Below are 24,239 nucleotides of genomic sequence, written 5' to 3' on the forward strand. Positions count from 1 at the left end.
GCAGTGGGCGAGTGGAAGCCATTGAGTGGGGAGTTGAAATAAAAGTGATTTATGACTGGGCCAGCTCTACCTGAGTGCTGGATAGGTAGGTAAGCCGACGGAGGCAGTCTGATCCTCCGCTCCCATTGTTAAACTCCAGCAGTACTGCGGGCGGACGCTGCCATCCCAGGTCTCTGATCTTTTACGGTGCCCCACCGGCGCCACATACCGCTGCTTGAGTGACTCATAAACACTTTATAAACACCTATCTTCAGGCCAGTTTGCATGCATGTGTCTGCTTTCGTGCTTGTCGGTGTGTGCGTGTGCACAGGCGGGCTCCGAATCACTCAACGCAAATCGACCAATGATGCAGTTATGCTCGTGTGCGTAATTGCCTGACGGTCGGAGTAAAACCGTACGCTGCGTGTTTTCTGCGGACTGCGTCGGACCTATGCAGGGTGGTTGTGTTCGCTTAGCATGCCTGCCTGTTCATATAGGGGAGGAGTGAGGCGTCTAGCGTGGCTGCACCCGTCACTTTAAACGGATGACACCTAGAGAGACGTTTGTGTCGTGTTGGTGTCTGCATTGAGGACCAAAGGTAAATGCCTCATGCCAGTCAATATGCAACGGGCAATAAGTCTGTGCGTGTGAATCTGCCTAGTCACACCGCATCCTCTTTGTTTTCTTCTATTGGGTAATATAGGATAATTCTTTATGACTGGATGGTGCAGATGATTAGCATTGTCAAAGGAGAGCGGGAGAATAAGTGCTTGGTTGTAATTCATTAAAAGATAAATTATCTTTGCGATGTGTCCCGAGTAGGGTTGGGTATCGTTTGGGTTTTATCAGATACCGGTGCCTACTCGGTACTTTTCAAACGGTTCCGGTGCTAAAACGGTTCTCGAACCGGTACTTAAAAAAACGAAACCGCACACACTTGCATACATGTACGACTTGTTATGAGTTTCACATTAAGCAGAAAGTCAGCGGACACTGAGTTGAATGGCAACGGTGTTTGCTAGCCTACTTGATATGCAAGATTTACGGTTGGCATTAAATTACTTATATTAATTATTTATAATAATTAATATAAGTAATTGAATTTATAATAAAAACTGTTATATTACTGATAAATATCTTTTTAAAAAATAATTACAAATAATATGAATTACTCGCTGAAAGCAGGCAAGCACGCATCATGGCGCAACATTACTGCCAAAGTCATATTAAGTAATATAACTCAGGTGCGCAAGGCAGCCACAGGAGGAGACGCCAACATTGTTTTCAACCACTCGGTACCGCGCTGTATTAATTCCCAAGTTTTGAAAAGAAAAAGTATTTGAAGCGAATAACGACTCTGTTTCTGATTTGTTTATTTGGTTTTGAACAGAAAGTTTTGGATGCATGCATCGGCTTTGAGTTTGTTTGTTTGTTACTTTAAAATTACATTCGCTCGCAACACACACACACACACAACGCCTGAAATACCACGCCTCGCAGTCATGGACCTATAAAGAAAGTCGTAGTCATACCATGCGTGTTTAGCGCAACATTGAAAAGGGTCCCGTCTGAAACAGTGTCGCGCAGCGCTGCGTTCCCAACGTTGTGTAATCAAATACACCGGTATGGCGCTATATATACAAAAATCATATCCTAACGAAAATACACACCGCTATTCAGTGTGAACCGGTATAGCGCCCAGCACTAACGCAAGTTGACGCCGCAACACCATGGGGGCGGGGCAGGGGGGCGTTAAAAAACGCCAGGCACCGTTATGAGGAACCGAAATGTGCGTTCTTATTCGATCTCGTTACAACCGTTTACGTCGGAACCGGTTCCCTACTGGAACCGAGTTTCGGTGCTCAACCCTAGTCCCGAGTCACCTCTGGAATCCAAATGCGCCGCCATTATTGAGCTCTGTGAGACAATGTCTCTAGTCACTCCAACTGTTCCGCAATCACAGAATATATTATTCTGTAAAAAGAGCGACAACCTAGACTCAGACGTAGTCGAGGCCGGAGAGATTTATCTCCATAGTTAATTTCATTACCCTTTAATGCAATTGGACTTTCCTATCCAGGTGACTAATTGAAGGTGGCAGCCAGGCAGCAGAGCGGGGCCAGGGCAGCGAGCCATCGCATTCAGAACCGGCCCTCTGAAACAATCCCCGGGCTCCGCCGCCATGTTAGCGTCCACCTCGCCGAGCGCTGGGACCGGTCCAACAGATCAGCCAGAGGACAAGCTAATACAATCCCCCAATTCTACCGCGGCCAATCAGAAGACGCACACACCCTCTGGGGGCTGGGCCAACGGTGGCTGTTGGCCAATAGATAAGCTCCGCCATGCTGTGATGCTCTTTCCCATCCGAGGCATGGAGAAACACCAAGCATCCGAGCATCTGTTTACATGATGGGAGGGGAGGGAGAGAGGGATGAGAGAAGCATAGCAGGATGAAAAGGGGGGAAAGCAGGCGCGGGCTGACAAATAAAGGAGACAATGTAAACTAAATAGATGTAAGGGATGTCAGGAAGGACTTCACGAAGGACCAGAGCAAATGAAGAAAGCCCTGCTAAAGTGACTATAGAGTCCAGATAAAAGAGCATTCTGCAGCAGCTGAATGAGCAGTGCTGTCCCGGGCGGAGAATGCCAAACCTAGAAAGAGCTTGGTTTATTTGTGGCAGCTGCCTTTAAGTGCCTTAGCTATGCAGGTAGTAAATATGACAGAGCAAGGTTATATACTTCCACTGCCCAGCTGTCGGGCATCTTTAATATTTTCTCCCGCCTCCTCCATTTTATAAAACAAATATAGTTTATCTCTTGGCTTGATGGATTGGAACAAGTGATGGAATTTATTTGTTCACTTGACGGTACTAAAATGCCAATGGCTTAATGCTCCTCAGTAAGTTTGTGTCCTCACCGTGACGTCAACACTGCTCTGCTGCTGCAATGAGCGCTGCTGCAAAAACAGTCATTTGAATGGACGCAACGCAATGTTGGGGAATGTTGAATTGGGTCCAAATAACATTGTTTGCCCTCTGTTTGATTACATTCAGTGTGTGTGTGTGTCCGTGTGTGTGTCCGTGTGTGTGTGTGTGTGTGTGTGTGTGTGTGTGTGTGTGTGTGTGTGTGTGTGTGTGTGTGTGTGTGTGTGTGTGTGTGTGTGCAAGCATGCGCATCAGCTTCCATTTTATGTCTTCAGTACATCACAATGTCTTTAGCAAACCTCCAAGGGCCACGTGCAGCCCCGTGTTCACATTTGAACCAGGCCCAGCTAATGAATAATGCAGCTCAGGTTACCTTGGTAACCCGTCCAGCCACTGTAAATTCGATTGCCAGGATGCGAATGTGGCGTGACAGGTCAGAGAGGATAAGCTTTTTGAAGTTGTTTTTGTTTGTTTGCTCGTAAGTGTGTGTGTGTGTGTGTGTGTGTGTGTGAACGTGAACAAGTTTAATAAATGGAAAAGCCACAGTACAAGACTCCTGCTGGTGACATTAGACACGGTTGCATCCACGGAGAACAAGAAAAAGCCCTTCTTGTGCCATCTGTAGCGCCATGAAACGGCACGGTGCCGCGTGAACCCTTGCATTACCCATGTAATGTAGATTCATGCAAGCCCCATTCCTCCAGCAAATTAGCTCTGAGACAATTTGGCGCGTGGCTCTGGGGCATATGGCTTGTTGTCTCAGCGCTTACGGCAGACAGTGGCTGATACCGGGGCCCTTTGCTCCCCATTATTTCCCTCTGCAAACGCTGGATGTTAATTACCAACATGGGCGCTGGGAGTCTCAGCGGCGTGCTCCTCATGTGTGCCCGGCGGTGGCGGAGAACCCCATGACCAGCGGCGGTGTTTCAGCAACCCTGGTTTTTTTTTACCTTCTTTCTTCTTCGTCCGCCAATTGCTTTTTCTTTTTCTGCAGCCCTATATGTTGGACCCCCCCCCCTCCCTCCTGCGGTATTGATTTAAGAGGCACTTTAGGGCCTCCAACGCTGGCCTGGGCCTATGCGTAGCAGGTAGTCCTCCTTACAAGCCTAAGAGGGTGGTGTGAAGTGGATCAGAGGCAGGCTGAGGGAGATTTACAGCGGTAGATTTATGGTGAGACCTGGGGATGATGAGAACCTCTCAGGCAGTCTGCCCGTCCCCGTTGCCATGCAGCCATTGATCTAAAGCGTGCTGGTTTGTATTTATCTCTGCCTGGAAACCTCTGAGCCTTCAAAAAAACAAAAAGGGAAATGGGGAAATGCAGCCTGATGTTCTATACCGAGTGGTCTCAGGGAACGCCGTGTCGACAGGAAACGCTGGGCTCCTCACCAGCAACCTGACCCGCTGCAGTCGCTGCTGCAGTGGAGGAGAGGTAGTGGGAGGAACAAGAGGCGGGTTGGATCAGGTGTTGTTACACCTGTTCAGCAAGGGGCTCTATGAGACCATAGATGGGCCTTTTAACAATTCACACTTTTAACACTTCGGTAGCCAAAGGACATCACTTATAACTCTTAATATTTCAAACAAATCATTTTTGGTGCTTGTAGGCCTCCATGTTAACTGCGTGTTCTTAATTTTAATGTAGGTGACTACATTTCATTGTCTCATTGACTTCAGACTCGTTTAAACCAGCCTAAAATGTCCATTTGGGTATTAAACAATAATTAGGACCCTCTTTACTGACTGTGCAGGGGCATACATGAAAGTTCATATACCAGTGATTACATGGTGGTTACACAGTCTGTTAAACTGTACATAATGATGCAATTAACCAACTCTAATATAAAGCATGTAGATGGCCTTTCGTTGTAATATGATCGATGTTGGCTTGTTTTCATTCCTTCGCCCTCTTGTAAGCCCCGGCTAATGGACGTGTATTACGAATATTACGGCTGGTTCAGGATAGAGGCTTTTTTTTCTTTTTTTTTCTTCTACTCAATGGCGAGGAATGAAGTGTACGGGAAGACGAGAGTGTGGGAAAATAATTGGGTCATCTAGAACCAATGGGACATTAAGGTGTGCCATCAGGCCCCTTGCAATGTCTGTGCGCCTCGGTCTTCATAAATCCCTGTGAATCAGGACCGGCCGTAATGCCTGGGCGATATTAGGCTAATTAACGCCAAGGTGCAATGCGCTCTCACCATCGTCTGCCAATGGCCCTCTGAATGGGGCCAGAGATGTAGGAAAGCACGCTCGCCTCCCCCCCCCCCCTCCCTACAACCTCCCGAGCCGTCAGCCATAGCCTCCGTCGCTACGGTGATAACCCAGAGCGTTGTAGAAATGCACATGTCAGCCCCTTCTCCGCCCCCGTCTCCCACCTCCCCTCCCCCACCCACCCTCCACCTCTCATCCTAATTTATGCAAATATTCCTTAATAAAACGCATGCTCACTCAGGGGCATCAGGTATACAAAGACGGAGTAAGGTCACGCCGAGTGTGGTAATGACTCTCATAGCGGGGTAATGAAATCTTTTTCTTCTCTTCTTTTTACATTGAGTCCCAGCGATGCTCGTCTTCCCCTACTGTACACTGCAGGGGTCTTGTACGTTGGTTGACAGGTCCTTTACACGCGGCGGGTTTTTTTGTCCGCCGGCATCAATGCCAAAGAATTGTCTTGAGATACAATTCATCCTTAGTTTTATCACCTCACTTTTTATGGGCAATTTCATAAATTCTGTATTTGTGTCTATATATAGCATTTTGCTTGGCAGGTTGTTTGGTGTGCATCATTTATTTGTCTTCACTTTGTATGTTTTTGCAAGCCTGTAGCGTCATTCAGATTGGTTAGGCTCACTGTCGCGATGTGATCCAGAACCACTGAAAAGGCGCCCTGAATAGGCCAACTGCTTTCTGCCGTCCAAAACCCTCACTTATGATGGAGCGGACCTGGTTCCCCGGAGCAGTATTGGGGATTGGTAATCGGTGCGTTGCGTTTGTGAATGATTTGCTGGGAATAGGGGTCACTATTTCAAAGGGCCTGAAGCTATTGATTTTGGTTCCCGATAAGCTGACACCGCCATGTATCCTCTGAGGTCGACTTATGTGGAAAAGCCGTTTCAATTTGTGGCTTGCGGCAACTAGCATAAACACAGGGCAGCACCGAAGTAATTCTCATCTGTACGCTTGACCCAGCAGATCATTGAGAATAAGTGTGAGCTACACTCACCCTTTCCCTCGGCAACACACAGGGCTTGTCTTTTAAGTTTCTCAGAGACAGCTGGGCTGCGTTGTTAGGTGAAGCCTTTCAGATGGGTGATATACATGCACGTTTAATTTTGATGCTCGAAGCTGCTTAATTAAGGCGGAGACGTATGCCGCATCCCCTGTACATCAGAGGTACCATATGTCTGGGCAGGGGCCATGCATCTGAGACTAGATGTTGAGTGTCCCTGGCTTGCCCCTGTCCTGCCCACGTTATTGTCCTCTCCCCCCCCCCCCCGAAACCCTCACTTCCTGTTGCAACAGCTACCAGTGACCACCTCACAGATGGCTGTCAGCCAGCGGAGGGCAGCAGCAGGGCCCTGTCATCCATTATACACACACGCGCACGCACACATTGTGTAGAGTTCATCGTCTCTCCTCTGTCGACTCACTTGAAGCCACCTCTATGCACAAGGACAAGCACAATGGTAGACTAACACATACGCATGCACATGCATTACATTCTTCATTTCACCTGCACCGATGCAGTCGTGCACACTCTGTTGGACCACGCCTCAATCCACTGGCAAGCGCAAATGTGCACATGCACTCATACACATACACACACATGCGCATACAGGTATATAGTTACATACATGCCCACATGCGCCACTGAGCACCCGGTCAATGACAAATTGCATCCTAAGACAACAGACCCGTTATAGCGCTCCTGAGAGACTTGCAGGGTGACCCAGTTCCATCATTCCCCCTCTTTACCTCTGCTCTCTTTCTCTTCCTTTCGTTTCCTCTCTCACTCTCGCTCTCTGTATCTCGTTCTCACACCTTCCGCATCCAACTTTTCCCACTCTTTCCCCTATTCTCCCTCTCTTGTTCCCCTTCTTTTCCTCCTCTCTTTATGCTTTACTCCTTCGTTGGCTCTTGTGTCCTTCCCTTATCCATCCAGACCATAGATTTAGCTTTAAGGTGTATGTGGAAGGGGAAGCCCACTCATTTGTCTCCAACCATTGCTCTCTCTCTCTCCTTCAATCTCTCCTTCTAATAAATAATTTATTTCCCAGTAATCTTAATGTAAACTCCCCAAAATCGCAAATCAATCATCTGTACTATGTAAAAGGGTCAACAGCTGAGAATTAGCGTTCTGCATCCACCATCACCCCGTCCTTTCCTTCCCTCTCCCCGCTATGGACAGCTCTTCACCCTCCAAAACGAAACAAACAAAGCGATGAAAATAATATTAATCACAAAATAAGGATTTTCCTTTTTTTTTTCTTTTTTTTTTCTGTCACAGCAAATTGCTTAACTGCAATGCAGCAGTGGCAGCATGAGGCATTAATATTAATGTCTGACCATTCTGCCCAGCCTGGCAGGGAGCCTGTCAATCAAGGTGTCTACTGTAAGGGGTTCCCTCCTTCCCCCCCCCCCCTCCCCCTCCCCCTCAGCTGGGAGACGCCCAGTTCCGCAATGCCAGCCTCGGTCACCAGAAGGCGCCCCTCCTGCTCCTATAGATCATGCTGGCATAGGGATCAGCATGCTTTGGCCGTTTGCGCTACATAAAGGAGATATTTCCTGGCCAATCAGGAACAACGAAAATGTTGAGGAATGCAGCAGTACTAGTGGCGAGGCAAAGGGAAAGAACAAAGGGTTTACGTCAGAGTTTAGCTCTTGTTCCTTTCGGGAACGGTAGAAGCCAGGCAATGAGCAACGCGTCCATGAAGTGTGTTTCAATTCAATTTCATTGGGGAGTGCGTAGATGAGGTGGAAGTGGAGTCGAAAGTATGTTCAATTCGACCAATAATGATGATGTCTAATGCATTCAGACAATGATCTTACACGGCAAAGTCATCTGCGATAATTTTCTCAATCAGGTGTCAACCTGCCTAACGGGAGCACTGCAACGCAAATTGTTTGAAAGTCCCCCAAGAAATGATAAATCTCCATTATAGCAGCCGTAATGCTTCACACAGAAAAGGAGAGGACACACCATGAATGAGCGATTAGGCGGAAAGGGTGAGGCCGCTATCGCGTTTAAGTGGTTGGAGATAGCTGCAAGCAATGCAGGTGTGTGCGTAAGCCTCGGTGCAATGAGAGGCAGGGAGGGAGAGCGAGGGAGAGGGAGGGAGAAGGAATGGGAGAGCGAGGTTGCCCGGTATCAGTGTGCTGCGCTGTTCATCACTGCAGCAGTACGGCAGTTCTGGCTTTCTGTCCGTGCGCAGGCTGCTGACTGACTGCCTCCCTGCCAGCCTGCCTGCCTGCCTGTCTAGCGCTCTCTAGCTCGCTCTCTTTCTCTCTCTGCGTCTCTCTCTCTCGCTCTGCGCCTGCCTTTCATTTGCTGATAGTGCTATTGTCCATTAGCCTACAATAATGCAGACACGGGCCATAGGCTTAGCAGAACTCTGCAGGGCGCCAGCCGTCCCTTGCAACTTCAGTGCCACCTGCTTCCCCACCCCTATTTTCTATATATATATATATGCATCTCTTTTTTCTCTAGTTATTTTTTTTTATGTGTATACATATTTTAGTTCCGAACCCCCACCTCATTCCCCTGCTCGTGGTGTGCGCCGCCGCCGCCCCCCCTGCGAGCCGAACCGTTGAGCCGTGTCACAGGGTGAAGGCGGCGGCCTCCTCTGCCTCTCCTGTTTTTGTCGCAGCTCAAAGATATGCCCTGCATGATTATTCAGGGCTACCCAAGGTTAGACCTCCTCACTGCCGATGAGAACCGGCTCCAGCGTCGTGCTTTATACCGTACATTGTGTACCCAGCCCTCGACTACTACTTGCTGCTGCTGCTACTCTCCGCCGGCAGTTCAGCCCTTTTCCCCCCCTCTTTAATGCATGCGGTGTGGATACCTTCCGAGGTATAGAACAGGGTGTGCCCATGCCTGCTACACATGCCCGCCTTTGTGCTCCATGACGAGGGAACAAGGAGGAGGAGGAGGGATGTGAAGGAGAAGTGGAAAGATGGATGGTTGGGCCCAGAGAGATGTCCAGCTGAACTTGGCACGTCATGCAATGTGGTCAGACTTAAAGGGGAGTTTCACAAGTTTATAGCTGTTCCTCGCCTTTCCTTTTTTGTTGAAGGGGAGGGTTTTAGGAGGACCAAGTAATGCATTTACCGCATTTCTACCAGGATCCATCTAGTTCTTCCCTCTGCCTGCCTGGGGGAACACATTGAACCACATTTAAATGTCCCCCATGGACTCGGTCTCTCCCATATGATGTTCCCCTAACTTGTGTTAAGGTGACAACTCTTGATTCCCCATTTCCCTTGTCCTTCTTTCTCAGTTGCCCTACACATCTCTCTCTGCCTCTCTCATATCCTATTGGTCTCTCTCTCTTTATACCCCTCTCTGCCTCTTTCTTATCCTATTGGTCTCTCTCTCTCTCTCTCTCTCTCTCTCTCTCTCTCTCTCTCTCTCTCTCTCTCTCTCTCTCTCTCTCTCTCTCTCTCTCTCTCTCTCTCTCTCTCTCTCTCTCTCTCTCTCTCTCTCTCTCTCTCTCTCTCTCTCTCTCTCTCTCTTGTGTGTACGGCCTGCCAACGACCTTCAGATGGAAGGCGGGCTCAATGGCTCTTTAAATCAACCTCTCTTTTGTACATTTTGTTTAAACGCCACTGTTTATACAAAAGCCTTTTCCCTTGTCTCACTCTATTCCCCAAGAGGAGATACCAGTTAACGCAGCTAAGTCATGTGTAATTACCATTTTTACCTCACAATGATGGGCACTTTTGCGCATCACCATGGGAGAGTCCACTGTCTTATTTCTTCATTATTTTTTTTAAAGAGGGGCTATAGGAAGGCGGCAACCAGTGCTCTGAAAGCCCGCGCAGCACGTTGGTGCTGCTCAAAGACGGATGCAAATGATGCTCTGCAGGGGCCAGGCGTCACGTCCCCGGCTTGATTTAGTATTCTCGTCCCCAGAACCAGAGTGGGCTCTCTGCATGCTGCTGTGATACACAATTTAAACGTATCTATACATTTTGAGAAATCGAATAAAGAGAGGCACCATTTCCCCCCCGCACGCAGTACAACACTCTCTGTTGTTTGCAATTGATGCGGTTTCGTCTCTTGTCTCTTCCTGGCGAGGCGCCGCTTGTCAGTGGATTGCACGGACCACGCGTTCACACGGGACGTCTGGCCGACGCGTTTAACCTCGGAGTCTGGCGTCGGCCTCCTGACCTTGAGCGACTCTTTCCACTCAAACCCCTGTCCTCTGCTCCCTCCGCCCCAGCGCCATGCGGGTGCTGCTCTCCAAGCTGCCGCGGCCGTGGATCGTGGACGAGAAGAAGGACGACGGCTACACGGCCCTCCACCTGGCGGCCCTCAACAACCACGTGGAGGTGGCGGAGCTGCTCGTGCACCAGGTGACCACACACACACACACGCACAGGCATGCATAAAAGCACCCACAAATCACACGCACACACAGGCGGTGTTGGTGTCCCAGCACATGCGTGGGGGCCCATACTAATTGTTTCTTACGCGACGCTGTTTCCCCTCTGCTGTCATGTTTTACGGCGCTCCCAGACAACGCGCCATTTAGTGCGTCTTCCACCTTATGAAGCACTTCAGGCTCAGGTCGGACCATGAAGTCGCTGTAATTGCAGTTTTTTTTTATTGAATCCATACAGGCCTCCTGGGGATTCCCCAGCCCCCGGTCGTTCATATCCTCCGCCTCCGCCTCCGCCCATTGCGTCGCAATCACAGCCTCGCGCTCCTTTCCCTTTTGAGATTGCGGCGGCGGCGCCCAGGGGGGAGACCGCCACGGTAAAGGACCGTATGGCGGACGGAGGCGAGGGCAGGGGAACTGGGTTAATGAGGAGGTACTGGTGCGGAGGCTGCAGCAGCAGCCTCCAGCTCACTGCTGCAGCCGCTGCAACCTCTCCCACTGTACCTGGGAGGGACGGGTTGGTGGTGGTGGTGGTGAGAAGGGGCTGGGACAGCCTTGTCGCAAGGGAGCCTGCGTCGCAGTGTCGGCCCCACTCTCCCACGCATGCAGGGCTGCGAGGTGCAGTGCGGTCAGGCGCCCGGCTCCCCAACGGCTGGCCGGGCGACCGCTGCCCGTGACGCTCCGCGCCCTGGCTGTGATCAGTGCTTATTGCCCCCCCCCCCCCCCCCCTGCATCTCAACGACGGAGGTGCTCCACAATTGGAAATGACAATCACTCGCGGCGATGTTGTAGAAATGCAATCCGACCCGCCCCGGAGGTATTGCCGTGTCTGCGGGCATGGGTGAAACGCGGAGGTATTGTTACTCCAGACCGGTGAATCTTGTTAGGGATTTCCTTTACCCAAATTGTTTGCTTTTGCTCTTCGTTCCTTCGTCCCTCAATACATCGCAATTCAGCCGAGCAATCTGTTAGATTGCATTTCTACGCGTAATGGCATAAGGAGTTAATGTCTTAATTCGGTTATTATGCTGTGTGTATGTGTCTGTCTGTGTGTGTGTGTTAACGGTTCTGTGTTCTCCACCACAGGGAAGCGCTAGCCTTGACATCCAGAACGTCAACCAGCAGACCGCCCTCCACCTGGCAGTGGAGCGACAGCACACACAGATAGTCCGGGTCAGTCCCACTCACTTCCCCCTTTGTTCATCAGCCCTCCTGTCCTCTCCACGTCTCTCCTCCTCCCTTCCACATTCTCTCTCCAACTCTCTCCTTGTCTCTTTCTTCTCCTCCCTGCTCTCCTCTCCTCCACGTCCGCCTCCCTCACCTCCATACTTATGGCACTAATTGAAGATCCTATCTCCCCGTATGGCTCCTTCTCATTCTGCTCTCTGCACCAAAGGCGCCGGAACATCACGGCGGCACCGCATTTAATTTAAACGGCTGGCCCTGCAGCCGAGTGGGCCCGTGTGCAGATTGACACGGTACAAGGGAAACGTTCTCTCTGCGAGGCGCTCCGCTCCCAGTCCCTGTTCACATGCGGCTGCATTGAGATTGCCACGTTGCCATCTTGTGGACCTCGGGAAAAATGCACTCATTTAATTGAGGGGGATACTATAGAGGACACTATAGAACGGTGGCGCTCGTAGGCTCGCGTACGGCAAAACGCTTACCACGCAACATTTTCAGACATCTGCATAGCAACAGAGCATGCAGGTTGTTTGAATGTCATTTAAATGTTGTGTGTTGTATTTATGCACGCTTGGTTAACATCTCTCTCTCTCTCTCTCTCTCTCTCTCTCTCTCTCTCTCTCTCTCTCTCTCTCTCTCTCTCTCTCTCTCTCTCTCTCTCTCTCTCTCTCTCTCTCTCTCTCTCTCTCTCTCTCTCTCTCTCTCTCTCTCTCTCTCTCTCTCTCTCTGGTCATCAGCTGCTGGTGCGTGCGGCGGCCAAGCTGGACGTGCAGGACAAGGATGGGGACACGCCGCTGCACGAGTCCCTGCGCCACCACACCCTGTCCCAGCTGCGCCAGCTGCAGGACATGCAGGACGTCAGCAAGGTGGAGCCCTGGGAGCCCTCAAAGAACACGGTACCATGACAACCCCCGCTAGCTCCTCCATTTTGGTTTTCTCCTGTAGCCAGCCTGCTGCCTGCTCTAATCCTGTGACAATATGTTGGATAACCATTGTTTGGTGCTGTACTGTACGGCCCGTATAGTGCTGTGACTCGGATGATGTCAAGCAAAACGTTACTGGGTTCGATCCCAGATGATCAAACCCCAGGCACCATTGAGCATCATGCATTACCCTTAATTGCTCCTTATCGACATGTAGCTGGCTTCCTTCTATTTCAGTTTGGATGAGGCCAAGACTAAAGGATAAATAGTCATTCATATAATTATAAAATGATGATGATAATATGGACATTTCGGACCATCTATTGAACTCTGAATCTGCAAATCCTTTCTGCCTATCTGATATGCTGGCCTTGGAAAAGGCCTTTCCATTATTAATAGCACTCAATAGTTAATAACACATGCCAGAAGTCATCCCATGTAGGGCTGCTCGATTATGGGAAAAATCATACGTCAACATGATGTATTTATTCAGCATGTCTCTCCCAAAAAATACACAAAATGTTCCAATCTAAAATAATATACAGATATGTATCCAGCTGGTCTGCCCTTTCTATAAAACATTAAATAAAAGTGGATTTTCTTTGTTGAAAAAACGATTATGTTAATTTTGTGATAGTTTGACGGTAAAATCTTAATCGCGATCAAAATTTGATTAATCGCCCAGCCCTAATCCCATGTAGTATAACATTTTGCTTGTAGCTTTTAACAGAGCCCCTCTTAAATATCACTACAAGTACCATCCACACAGATACCTAATTTCTTCCTACATGATTCCCCGGGCATTACCCCGCCGCCGCCTGTCAAGAATCATTTCCAAGCCGCCTCTGAGCCCGACTGGGATCAGTGTTGTCACCTGTTTGAGAAGCTCCTCGTGGCCCTGTTTCTGAGTGAAGTGTGAGTAAATGATGACACGCGGCTGCCGAGACGACAGCCTCCACCATCTCCCGCATCACTGGACTGACTGCCCAGGCTGCACGAGACCCCTCCCCAGTCCGCCATCAGTCAAACGGCAGCCCAGTGCAGTGATTCAGTCAGACAGCCAGCCAGCGTTCACCACAACACCCTCCTGAATGGGATCCCGCTCCTTCTCTCTCCAGTGATCAGTGGTGGCAGATAGAGTGCTACTGATTGGGTTCTTTCATGGTAACCAGACACACTGCAGCTTCCTACAGGAATGTGGGGCTAGTTCCACTCAGGACTTTTATCTGTCACACCCATCTTTCTCCCTTTCTCCCATCGGTCTCCCTCTGTCTCTCTCCCTGCCTCCCTCTCATTCTATCTGCTATCTTCACTATCTCATTCTCTCTCTGCCTGTCTCTGTCTCTCTCTCGTCCTCGCTCTCGCTCTCGGTCTCACTCTCTCCTATGCCTCACTCTCATCCTCTCTGGCTCTATCTCTCTCTGCCTCTCTCATATCCTATTGGTCTCTCTCTCTCTATGCCCCTCTCTGCCTCTTTCTTATCCTATTGGTCTCTCTCTCTCTCTCTCTCTGCCTCTCTCTCTCTCTGCCTCTCTCATATCCTCTTGGGCTCTCTCTGCCTGTCTCTCATCCCGGCTGTCCTGACTGAGTCCTCTCTGCGACAGCAGTGGAACCGACAGTCAGCGGCCCTAATTGAGACGTGTGCATCTGGGCCACTCTCCCGTAGCACTCCCCCGCATGCTGGAGGAGAATTGAATTAGCCGGCCTACTGGCTCCATCTGCAAAGATGTAAAAAAGATGCCGGTTGAAGGCGATCTGTCACATCGGGCTCTAAATCTAGCCAGCGGCTTGGAGGTGCGGGAAAGCCGCGGGGGGGCGTGGATCCAGAGGACGAGGAACGCTGTAGGAGAGAACGGAAGAGAGAGGGAGGGACGCTATGGTGGTGAAGGTTAGACAGAGGGGCGGAAAGCGTCTCTGCCTGACTGACATCGGACAAGACGTCGGAGGTTCTGAAGAGCGATCTCTCGACGGGGCTTGTTAGCGCCACCCACTAACTAAAAGTCCAAGAGTTTGCCTCATTAAAACGCATCTTCTATCTTTACCATGTATTTTCCCCTTTCTGCGGACAGCGTGGCATCCACCTCTGAGCCTCCCTCCCTCCCTGTGTGTTTCCCCTGCAGCTGATCATGGGCCTTGGCACCCAGGGGGCAGAGAAGAAGAGCGCAGCATCCATCGCGTGCTTCCTGGCGGCCAACGGCGCCGACCTGACCATCCGGAACAAGAAGGGGCAGTCCCCTCTAGACCTGTGTCCCGACCCCAGCCTCTGCAAGGCCTTGGCCAAGTGCCACAAGGAGAAGAGCAGGTAAACAGCCCACTGGCAGAGTGTTGCCCAAGACGTTTGGAGTCATTGCTAAGCCAGGCACACGCACGCTCCCACTTTCTCTCACACAAACACCGCGTTTATGGGATCTGCAGCGTGGCTTTGCTTTGGCTTAGGGTCTTTTTTTTGCTTTTCTTTGACTGTTTGTCTTCATAGGCGAACCGAAATGAGCATTTTTACAGCTGACATTTAAAAAGGTCTTAAAGCATACGAAACTAGCTGGGCTTGGAAACGGTTGTACACTCTGCTGTTTCCACCCATAGCTCTGTTTGACAGGCCAGAGCTTCTTGCTGCTGTGTGTGTGTGTGTGTGTGTGTGTGTGTGTGTGTGTGTGTGTGGGTGTGGGTGTGTGGGTGGGTGGGTGGGTGGGTGGGCGCGTGGGTGCGCGCGTGGGCGCGTGGGCGCGAGATCTTTGAGGTGTTGAAAGGTTTTCTCTGAATCACGTGGCTCTCCATGGAGTGTGGGGGGTGATGATCACCAGACTGTGTAGGGCAGGTTTTGTCAGGCTCCCATATTTCCTGTGGAATACCTGATATAGAAATCGTAAAGTAATCAGAGAGTAAAATTGCCTTTTTTTTTTCAAGGTTAGGGATTTCCATTCATATTCCCAATATTTTTTTTACCGCATGCGGTACCCTAGCCCGCCTTTGTTCCCGGTAAAGCTCTGTTTCTTCTATGCTCTTCGTCTTTTTCTTTCCACCATCTCCTGCTCACACATATTCACTCCTCTATTGTTCCCATCGGTTCTCTCCTTCCCTCCCCAGTAATCCTTCATGCTGTGTTATCTTTCCGTCTCTCACGTTTCCTGTGTGTGTGCGTGTGTGTGTGTCTGTGTGTCGCAGTGGGCAGGTGGGCTCACGCAGCCCCTCTCTGAACAGCAACATGGAGTCGCTGGAGGAGTGCATGGTGTGCTCGGACATGAAGCGCGACACGCTGTTCGCGCCGTGCGGACACATCGCCACCTGCTCCCTGTGCTCGCCGCGCGTCAAAAAGTGTCTCATCTGCAAAGACCAGGTCCAGTCCAGAACCAAGGTAACCGTATCGGGGCCCCTGCCCCCCCCCCCCCCCCCCCACGCCGGCGTTCCACCAGAAAGCCCTGAACACGGACCGGGGGACGCTGCGTTCAGAGTTGAACCGTCCTGAACCCCCGGCGCTCTGTTGGCTCTTCTCACTCTGCTGAATGACCGCCTGTCCCACCCCCATACTGAGCTGCTGTTCTTCATTCCACCCCTTCTCCGCCCCCCCCCCCCCCCCCCCCCCCTCCCGCCTCCTTCAGATTGAGGAGTGTGTCGTTTGCTCCGACAAAAAGGCCGCCGTGCTCTTCCAGCCCTGTGGTCACATGTGCGCTTGTGAGAGTAAGTCTCCCTTTTTCCGTTTTCTTAACTTCCCTCTCACTCGGGGGCCCGACCTTCTGCCTAGTCGGGGGGTCACACCCCCGACTAGGCAGAAGGTCGGGCCCCCGCCGGGCCTCCCCGCCGCGCCCTCTGCCTCCGTCCCTCCCTGCCTGTGCTGACGCCCTGCCCTGTGGTTCCCCCCAGACTGTGCCAGCCTCATGAAGAAGTGCGTACAGTGCCGGGCTGTGGTGGAGCGCCGCACCCCCTTCGTCATGTGCTGCGGGGGGAAAGGTATGGAGGATGAGGCCGCAGATGATGAGGATGATGAGGAGGAGGATGAGGAGGATGAGGATGAGGAGGACCTTAGTGAGTGAATCTTCCACACGTTCCCTTTTAAGTCTATCCTTCTTTTCTGTTTTTTGATTCATTTTCTTTCCACCCTTTCATGACTCAATGCTCAAATGATTGTCTTTAGTCTTGTTTTTTTGTTTTTTTTGTGCCATTATACTGTTTGTTTTGTATGTATTGCTTTTGTTGGATAGTGTATTTATTTTTTCCACACAATTCCATCATTTGCTGAGACTACCTGACCTTCCTTAAATGGGTGTCGTCCTATGAAATGTGTAGATAGATGATTGCATTCCATTGGCCTGTTTGAGTTCTACCATGATAGATGCTAAAAGTGCACTGGTACATAGTATATAGAGATGTAGCGTATCCGTTTTAGCCCAGTTTCCCATCTGTGCTTGTGTTTAAGTTGAGCCACGCCACGTCCTGTCACTCATACTGTCTCCACAAGAGCACCTTAATACTGGTCTTCCTCTATTGTGTTTCGTATTCTCAGTTTTTACGTTGAGTTAAAAGGGGACACTGGTGTTAAGGTTCACTAATACCCACACAGATATACCAGGTCTGCAGGCCCATAGAGTCCAAACAAATGCGGGCACACACTGCCTTCAAAACGACACACACGTCCACACACACATCCATACACTCGCGCAAGGGGCAGCATTAACTGTGAACCTCCTCTCCTCATCCTATAAGAAACCTCATAACATAAAATTCCAATTCATTGAAGTCAGCGATCGATCAGCCTCCGACCCAGAGGTGATTCTAAGACATATCGACATATTCTTAAGCGCCACACAAAAAAGGACAACGGATGGATTCATTTGGCCATTTCAATTTGAACCGCTCCACTAGGAAAAAAGACCGCTTTATACAACTCGTGCTTCTGATCACTGCTTACGGCTGCTCTGGCTTCTCCCTCTAGTGAGCAGTAGCTACTGGCCTTCTGGCCAGCATGGGGGGGCTCCCGCTATAACACTGTGACTGGTTATATCCTCAGCAGGGAGCACTAACTCTATGGCAGGGGGCTCGCAGGATCTGCTCCAGCCCAACAATCTGGCGCTAAGTTGGTGTAAGTATTTCTCCATCTTCCCCACCCCCCCTTAGACCGTGGTCCCTTTATAGAGCCAGGGCCTCTGCCTCCACACCCCCACTCCGTCTCCTTTCTCCTCTTCCAATCACATTGCTGCCCTGGCCCTCTGGGCTCTCCTCTCTTTTCCACCTGCCTATCCCAGTACCGCTTGCACACACACACACACACGCATACATTATAAAGGCCAGCAGACAGAAGAATCTGTGATGCACATGCACAAATAAATATGTAGCGTTGAGCCCGAATAATCGGTGTCAATTGGGCAACAAGGCATCAGTCCAGCCAGCACTCTTGCTCGTTCCTGGTCATTCCACCAAAGCAAACATGCATTCTATACGCCTATTGACCACGTCATGCCAACAGTAGCACGGGTCATGACTTAATTCACGTTGTGGCCATGCTAGTCGAGTCCTGAAAAAGCAGGTGAAACTATCGCATGGCAGGTCAGCAGAGGCTCCTGCAAATGTTGCCAAAGGCTTTCAGAGTGCATGTTTACTACTGACATGCATGCTTGTTTCCACCTTTTCTAAAAGCTGTTATCACCGCCATTTAAATATCATTTTTCAGCCTTCTTTATGGTCGTGCTAAGCAGCCAACCTCCCCCGATGTCATGATTGTTGAATAACCAGCAGATATTGTACAATTTGTTCTCGGGCGGCGAGCAGGCCATCAGTCAAGCCTTCAGAACCACAGTAAATCCCTAAAAACAAATAAAAGTCATGTTATTTCTCATACTCATTTAATTATGCATGGCTACAAATCCATCGGCTGGCTAAATCTGAGCCAAACTATTACACAACAGCATTATGACCCCTGCCATTTTAAATGGGGTGGAACACAACTTCAAAAATAAATACTGTTCATCGGTTTCTGAAGGCTTACAGGATGGTTTTATCCTGGTTTGAACCTGCAGCGGTATGCCTCTGAACACATTGATCAGTGCCGTCGTTCTATGCAAGAAAGAAAAAAAGGATTAGAACTTTTAAAAGGCCAGGCCTACAGTAAACATAAGTCATTATACACATGATAGAATACCAACCTTGGCAAAAGCATCGCTTTAGGTTCTGGTGGTCTTGCATCGAATGACGGGGGTAGCGTCACCACCCAGGGACGACCTTTGACCGCTCTTCGTCACGTGGCGAGGGTGAGGTCGGCGTCCTCTTCCTCCTGATTAATGGCGACTCGTGTTCCCCCTTGTCGCGTGGTGGCGTGGTGCTGGTGGTGTGTCTCTGTGTGTGTCCGTCCCCCCCCCGCTGCCCCCTCACAGCCAGCGGAAACATCCCGGGCCTGCAGCGCGACAAGGACAACACCAACGTGAACGCAGACGTGCAGAAGCTCCAGCAGCAGCTCCAGGACATCAAGGAGCAGGTGAGGACAAACGTACTCAACTCCATTTCTCTTCTCAGTATCTGCATGCGTAGTAGTCCGTGCTCGCCAGGTGTTGGAGGAAAACCAAACCCCAGGCATGTGAACGTATTCCAGAGGAAGAGTGATGTAATGGCTAGCGTAAAAGTGCTATGGATTGATCCCGGTCCACATCTATGGTCTTGGATGCACAACGGTTTAAAAGTATAGGAGTAATGTATACTGAAGTTGCCCTCTATGGGTTAAACACATGCTGTCGCATGAGTTATCAGCCGCTTTGGCTAACCAGGTAACAATCAAACATTCTGGCTACAGCACCTCCTCCCCGGATCAGATTGAACTAGGTGGAGGTGACCTGTGCGTGGTCGAACCGCAATATAGCCCCTCTCCTAAATATAGAAAAGTCAGCCAGAAGTCGGCGAGAGCCCCTCATCAACGCTCGCTCAAAGAGAACAGGGGGTTTTGGTTTTCCTTTAACTCTAAAAAAGCGAAAGCCACAGCTGACTGACGGCCTGTGTGGTGTGGTCCCCGTGCAGACCATGTGCCCCGTGTGCCTGGACCGGCTGAAGAATATGATCTTCATGTGCGGACACGGCACCTGCCAGCTGTGTGGCGACCGCATGAGCGAGTGTCCCATCTGCCGCAAGGCCATCGAGCGCCGCATCCTCCTCTACTAGAAGCCCCCGCCTGCCGCTGCTGTGGGTCCCACTGACTCTCACCTGCCTCCGCCTCCCCCCCCCCCCAACCACCACACACACTGCTACCGCTCCAGCCTCACAGCTCTCCGCGTCCTGCGTCCCTCTCCCCCCCCCCCCCCCCCCCCCGCTCATGTCTTACTGCTCACTTTAAAAGGTCTTTTTAAAGCACCTCGGATGAGTTCCACTGGAAAGCTGTTACAAAGAGAAGAGTTTTTTCTTTTTCTCTGCTCGTGTTTTTTCTAAATGCCGCCCCTAGTGGTCGCTGTTACCCCAAAAAACGTTTTCCCTCGATAAAGTCTCTCACTATACTGGCTTGAATTACTTTCAGTCGCTCCCCCAGTCCCAATTCAAACCCAGCCTCCGTTATTTTGTACAGTCTGTGATTTCTCTTTTGGTTCCACTAATTATGCATCACCCATTCCTGCCCTGGCTGCATGGTGGGGGCTCCTGAGCCCTCGACCTGAGGGGCAGGGATCAGGCCTCCCCAAGGCCTGTCTAGACCCTGCTAGACCCTCCGCTGTAGACCACCGGCCTCGGGCGGAGGGGAGCGAGGGGGTCCTGTTGTAGTGTACCGTTCATCTCTTATGCAAGCACGTGGGCATCTGAAGCTTGAAGACACGAATGCCCGGGACTTAACGCTTTTATCACTGTATGGAGGAATCACGTAACGTGTAACACCCAAAGTGCGGCGAAAGACGGCGTTGTTTTTATTTTTTTTTATATGTTGACCTCTGTAACGATGCACAATGTTCAGTTAGTGTCTGATTCGAGTTGCGGTTGAGGCAGCCTTTTCCGCGGCGTGTCAGCGCCGACGCTAAGGAACCGGTGGGAACCGGCCGCTCTCACCAGGAAGGACAAAGGTGTTGTGGACGAAGGAGTCGCTCGCGCGTGGGCACGACATCGCCCCGTCTCACCGCGGCGGCCGTCTTGATTTTGTTCGTATGGGAGGTGGTTCTCCGATGACCCGCTGTCCCATCGACTAGCACACCCACACACACACCTGGCTTCACCAGCTCCGTCACGGCATGCCAAGGACGCTCCTCCCCTGGCTCCTCCCCTGGCTCCTCCCCTGGCTCCTGCTGGCCCTGGCCACAGCTCCAGCTCCTCCTGCTTCATGTCTACCGTAGCTAATATTCATGTCTAATATATAGCTCGCGCCTCGTAGATGGACTTAAATATGCACCCCCGGTGCAAAACAGTTGAATGAGAAACACAAAAAAAAGTCAGTATATTTGTGCACACGTTGATGTAAGCCGGTTTTGAGACTATAAAAGTGGTATCGTCTGTCGAAGAAACGGTGACTTTATGAGCATTGCTAATTTACCATTGATTACTCTGTGCCATTTGCTTCCAAAAAAATCAAATTGTATGGGAAACTGGTGCTCTCTACCTTGTATTACCTTTATAATTTAAATAGTTTGCTTTGAAGAAAAACAAAGAGCATTTATTGAGCTATAGCGTACAATCTGTTAGAACACTAAACTGAAATGTAAATTATTTTGTATTGCACCCCCCTTAGCCCCATATAGGTGTCACTGCCTACTTTAAATGTAGCCTCAAAACCTCTCTAAACATTCTGCTTTGATATCAATGTTGGTTTTGGTTGTTTTTTTGGGGGTGGTGTGTTTTATGTCATTTGTTTTGCTTTTTACAAACTGTTTCAACTGTAGAAACGTTATTGCCTGTTTCTTTGAAATTGTTTGATATGGATATTTGCAAGTCTGCAAGTCCTGTTCATTTGTCAGATTATAGTAGCAACCTGGTCACCTTCATTGTCGTTATTAGTTTGTTTTCATCCTGGCATCAGTGTTTTATTTTGGAAGGAAGCGGGAGGTTTTGCAGAGCTTGCCTTATCTCTTTAAAAAGGCAGTTGCCTCTGTAGAATCGTCATGGCAACCAGCTTGTAATTTGTCAACACAAACAAGCCCTGTGTTCCAATACTCATACGACCATACTATTTAGTATGCCAGAAAAAGATTTGTTATGTCCCAAATACATTTGGACAAGATTCAACCAGGCAAAAGTCTCATTTCGCTTTTTCAAGAGAGACCTTGCCATGAGGGCAGCACAGAAAGGACAACACACATGTTTCAAACAAATAAAACAAGCAACTTAGACACATTTAAAAGACAGTTTGGGGAATTCAAGTAAGGAATTATACACGGGTACAATGTCCAATATTTCAATATTATTAGTCCTTCAGTAAAGACCCAAAGGCAACAAATGAGATCAGCCTGATAGTTTTAAGTCTTTTTGGAGGGTCTGAAAAGCAGATTGGGCAGCATTCGTAATACTAGGAAAAAAACTGAATACGTTTTTTTCCCCAGCTCAGTATGAGCCCTCGGAACTGGCAACTGGAGATCATCCTGCGAACGCAGGCTATAGCGGCCTTGGCTTCTAAGGAGTTATGTGCATAGGTACCATACATAGTATGGAAAATGCAGTGTACCAAAAATACCAGGATGTTGTACCCAATCCGGTCGCATTTCGCAGTTTGCAAGCCAGCATGGATTCTGGCTGTTCTGCCCCACAATGCTCTGCAGCTGAAGATGCTTCACATCGACTGAACCCGTAAAAAATGAATGGTTAGCCCTACTGGTGTGCTGATCAATGAAATCCACTGTAGTATGTCCCACTTGTATGCATACAGTACACGCTTTGTAAGGGTAGCTGCATCACGTACTACGTGTCAAAAGAAGAAATATGAGATTTGGAACACAGCCAAGGTGTCTATTTTCTTTTCAGTATATTTTTGACTAGTTTTGCAGTTTGGGTTTTTATTATTTCCAGTTACCATGACACTTTTACGCTAGAAGCACTCATACGCTTTATGGTAGTGTTGTCTTGTTCAAGGTGTTAATGAAACGCTTATTTTGTACCTTCCCTCTGCAACACACAGGACTGTTCTGATTGGAAAACGAAAAGAATTCCAATAGTATTTCCTTTGTTTGGCATGAATGTTTGATGTATGCAGTTCGACATGTATCACAAAACCCTGTTCACTCTGTATTGCTGATAAGTGCTTTTGAAACAACCATATAGCTGAAATAAAGTTCAAAATAACCATGGTAAATGACCTGTATCGCTGTTCTCTGATCCTTTTGGATTCGTTATTTTTTCCCCTCCCTCACTGGGTCCACTTTTGAAATGCTAATTGTCTTGTTATTTTTTTGTTATTGTTGGTTTAGCTCAGCTGCAGTCAGCCCTTTCGAGGGGATCATTTACATTTTGTTGCCTTTCCCCTGCTGTGGGGCGTCTGACTAGCGTGGAGGCAGCGCGACACGTAGGCAGGGGGTGTGGGGGTAATTGAAAATGCTAACACCTCATAATGAGTCGGCACCAGCATGCCATGAGTCAGCTATGCTAATCTGCAACACATACCCGGAGTGAGAAAGGGACAGTTCAAACGCGTAAAGAAACCCCAACAGAAATATGAAGCGGAAGGGGCTATATTCAAATAGATGGATGCAGCTCCTGCAGTGGAATACACAAATGGCGTTTCAAAAGCCATCTTCATCGCATAAATGATGACCCCGGGCCGTTTCTAATGCTATAGCTCATTTACTGGCTCGTTGAAAGCATGGATGTCTTTGGACTTGGCTGGTGTTCAGCGGCACGATGCACCCTCTCCTAACAAGACATCCATCATGCTGTCATTGTTTTTGCTCTGCGGAGATCATAGACCCGTTCCCAGACACGCTACCTCTCTGCCTGCGCCTCCAGCGAGCGCTCTCTTCTCAAGTAAAGACCCTCACAGTGTTATGTACAACACGTCTGCCTCGCTTAAGTGACTCTGACATTAATCATTTTCCTTCTTCCAAGCCAGAGTCGGGGCGCAGCAGTTCTAGCCAATAAAGAACTCTGGCTTCTGACCCACACACACTCTGCACCCACACTTACAACCTGGACGCTGACGTCACCAAAGATCCACTGATCCAATGGATTGCCCTGTCAAACGTGCTTGCCTCTGTGTGCGTGCGTGCGTGCGTGTGCGTGATGGGAGAGGGGCGTGCGTGGGGGGTTGTGTGGTGGCAGGGCCGGGTCGGTTCGTCCATCACCAGTGGCTGGTGACTGCAGACCTGCCCTTGGCTGCCATGCTGAGTGATGGCCGGTGGGCCGGAGACTCCGCTATCTCCCCTTGGCCTCTGAGCCTGATCCTGGAGACGCTGCCCGGCCGCCCCACCACTGCTGCCGCTGCCACTGCCGCTGCTAGGCGGCTGTGTTTGCTGACTAGATGCCAAGAGGTCGTTACTCCCCACGTCGGGAGGGAGGGGGGGGGGGGGGTCTTAAAGCTCACAGCGGGGATTGAGGGCTGGTCCGGAACAGTCGCGGTGCAGGCAGACGTGAATGGAGACGGATGTCACCCCAGGGTGGTCCGGGTGGGGAGGGTGAGGTAGAGAGAAGGAAAGCGCTTGGACCGGGGAGGGGGGGGGGGGGGTTGAGGGGAGGGGGATTTATTCTGGATC

The 24,239-nt window shown here is 50.0% G+C and overlaps 1 protein-coding gene across 3 annotated transcripts in view; it reads left to right on the forward strand.

Moving 5' to 3' along the window:
- mib1 (MIB E3 ubiquitin protein ligase 1) overlaps positions 1 to 20,098 on the forward strand; it is a 54,760-nt gene extending 34,662 nt beyond the window's left edge. Inside the window, exons 13-22 of one of the 3 annotated variants that reach the window (XM_060059291.1) lie at positions 10,349 to 10,481; positions 11,594 to 11,680; positions 12,430 to 12,588; positions 14,736 to 14,917; positions 15,778 to 15,967; positions 16,212 to 16,290; positions 16,474 to 16,635; positions 17,618 to 17,689; positions 18,978 to 19,090; positions 19,612 to 20,098. In XM_060059291.1, the coding sequence (XP_059915274.1) occupies positions 10,349 to 10,481; positions 11,594 to 11,680; positions 12,430 to 12,588; positions 14,736 to 14,917; positions 15,778 to 15,967; positions 16,212 to 16,290; positions 16,474 to 16,635; positions 17,618 to 17,689; positions 18,978 to 19,090; positions 19,612 to 19,752 (1,318 nt within the window). In that variant the 3' untranslated portion in view covers positions 19,753 to 20,098. The remainder of the gene's footprint in view (positions 1 to 10,348; positions 10,482 to 11,593; positions 11,681 to 12,429; positions 12,589 to 14,735; positions 14,918 to 15,777; positions 15,968 to 16,211; positions 16,291 to 16,473; positions 16,636 to 17,617; positions 17,690 to 18,977; positions 19,091 to 19,611) is intronic. The other 2 variants (XM_060059293.1, XM_060059294.1) reach the window with 2 other exon arrangements.
- Positions 20,099 to 24,239: the final 4,141 nt, after the last annotated feature.

Source organism: Gadus macrocephalus, chromosome 8, assembly GCF_031168955.1.
Source record: "Gadus macrocephalus chromosome 8, ASM3116895v1".
NCBI lineage: Eukaryota > Metazoa > Chordata > Actinopteri > Gadiformes > Gadidae > Gadus > Gadus macrocephalus.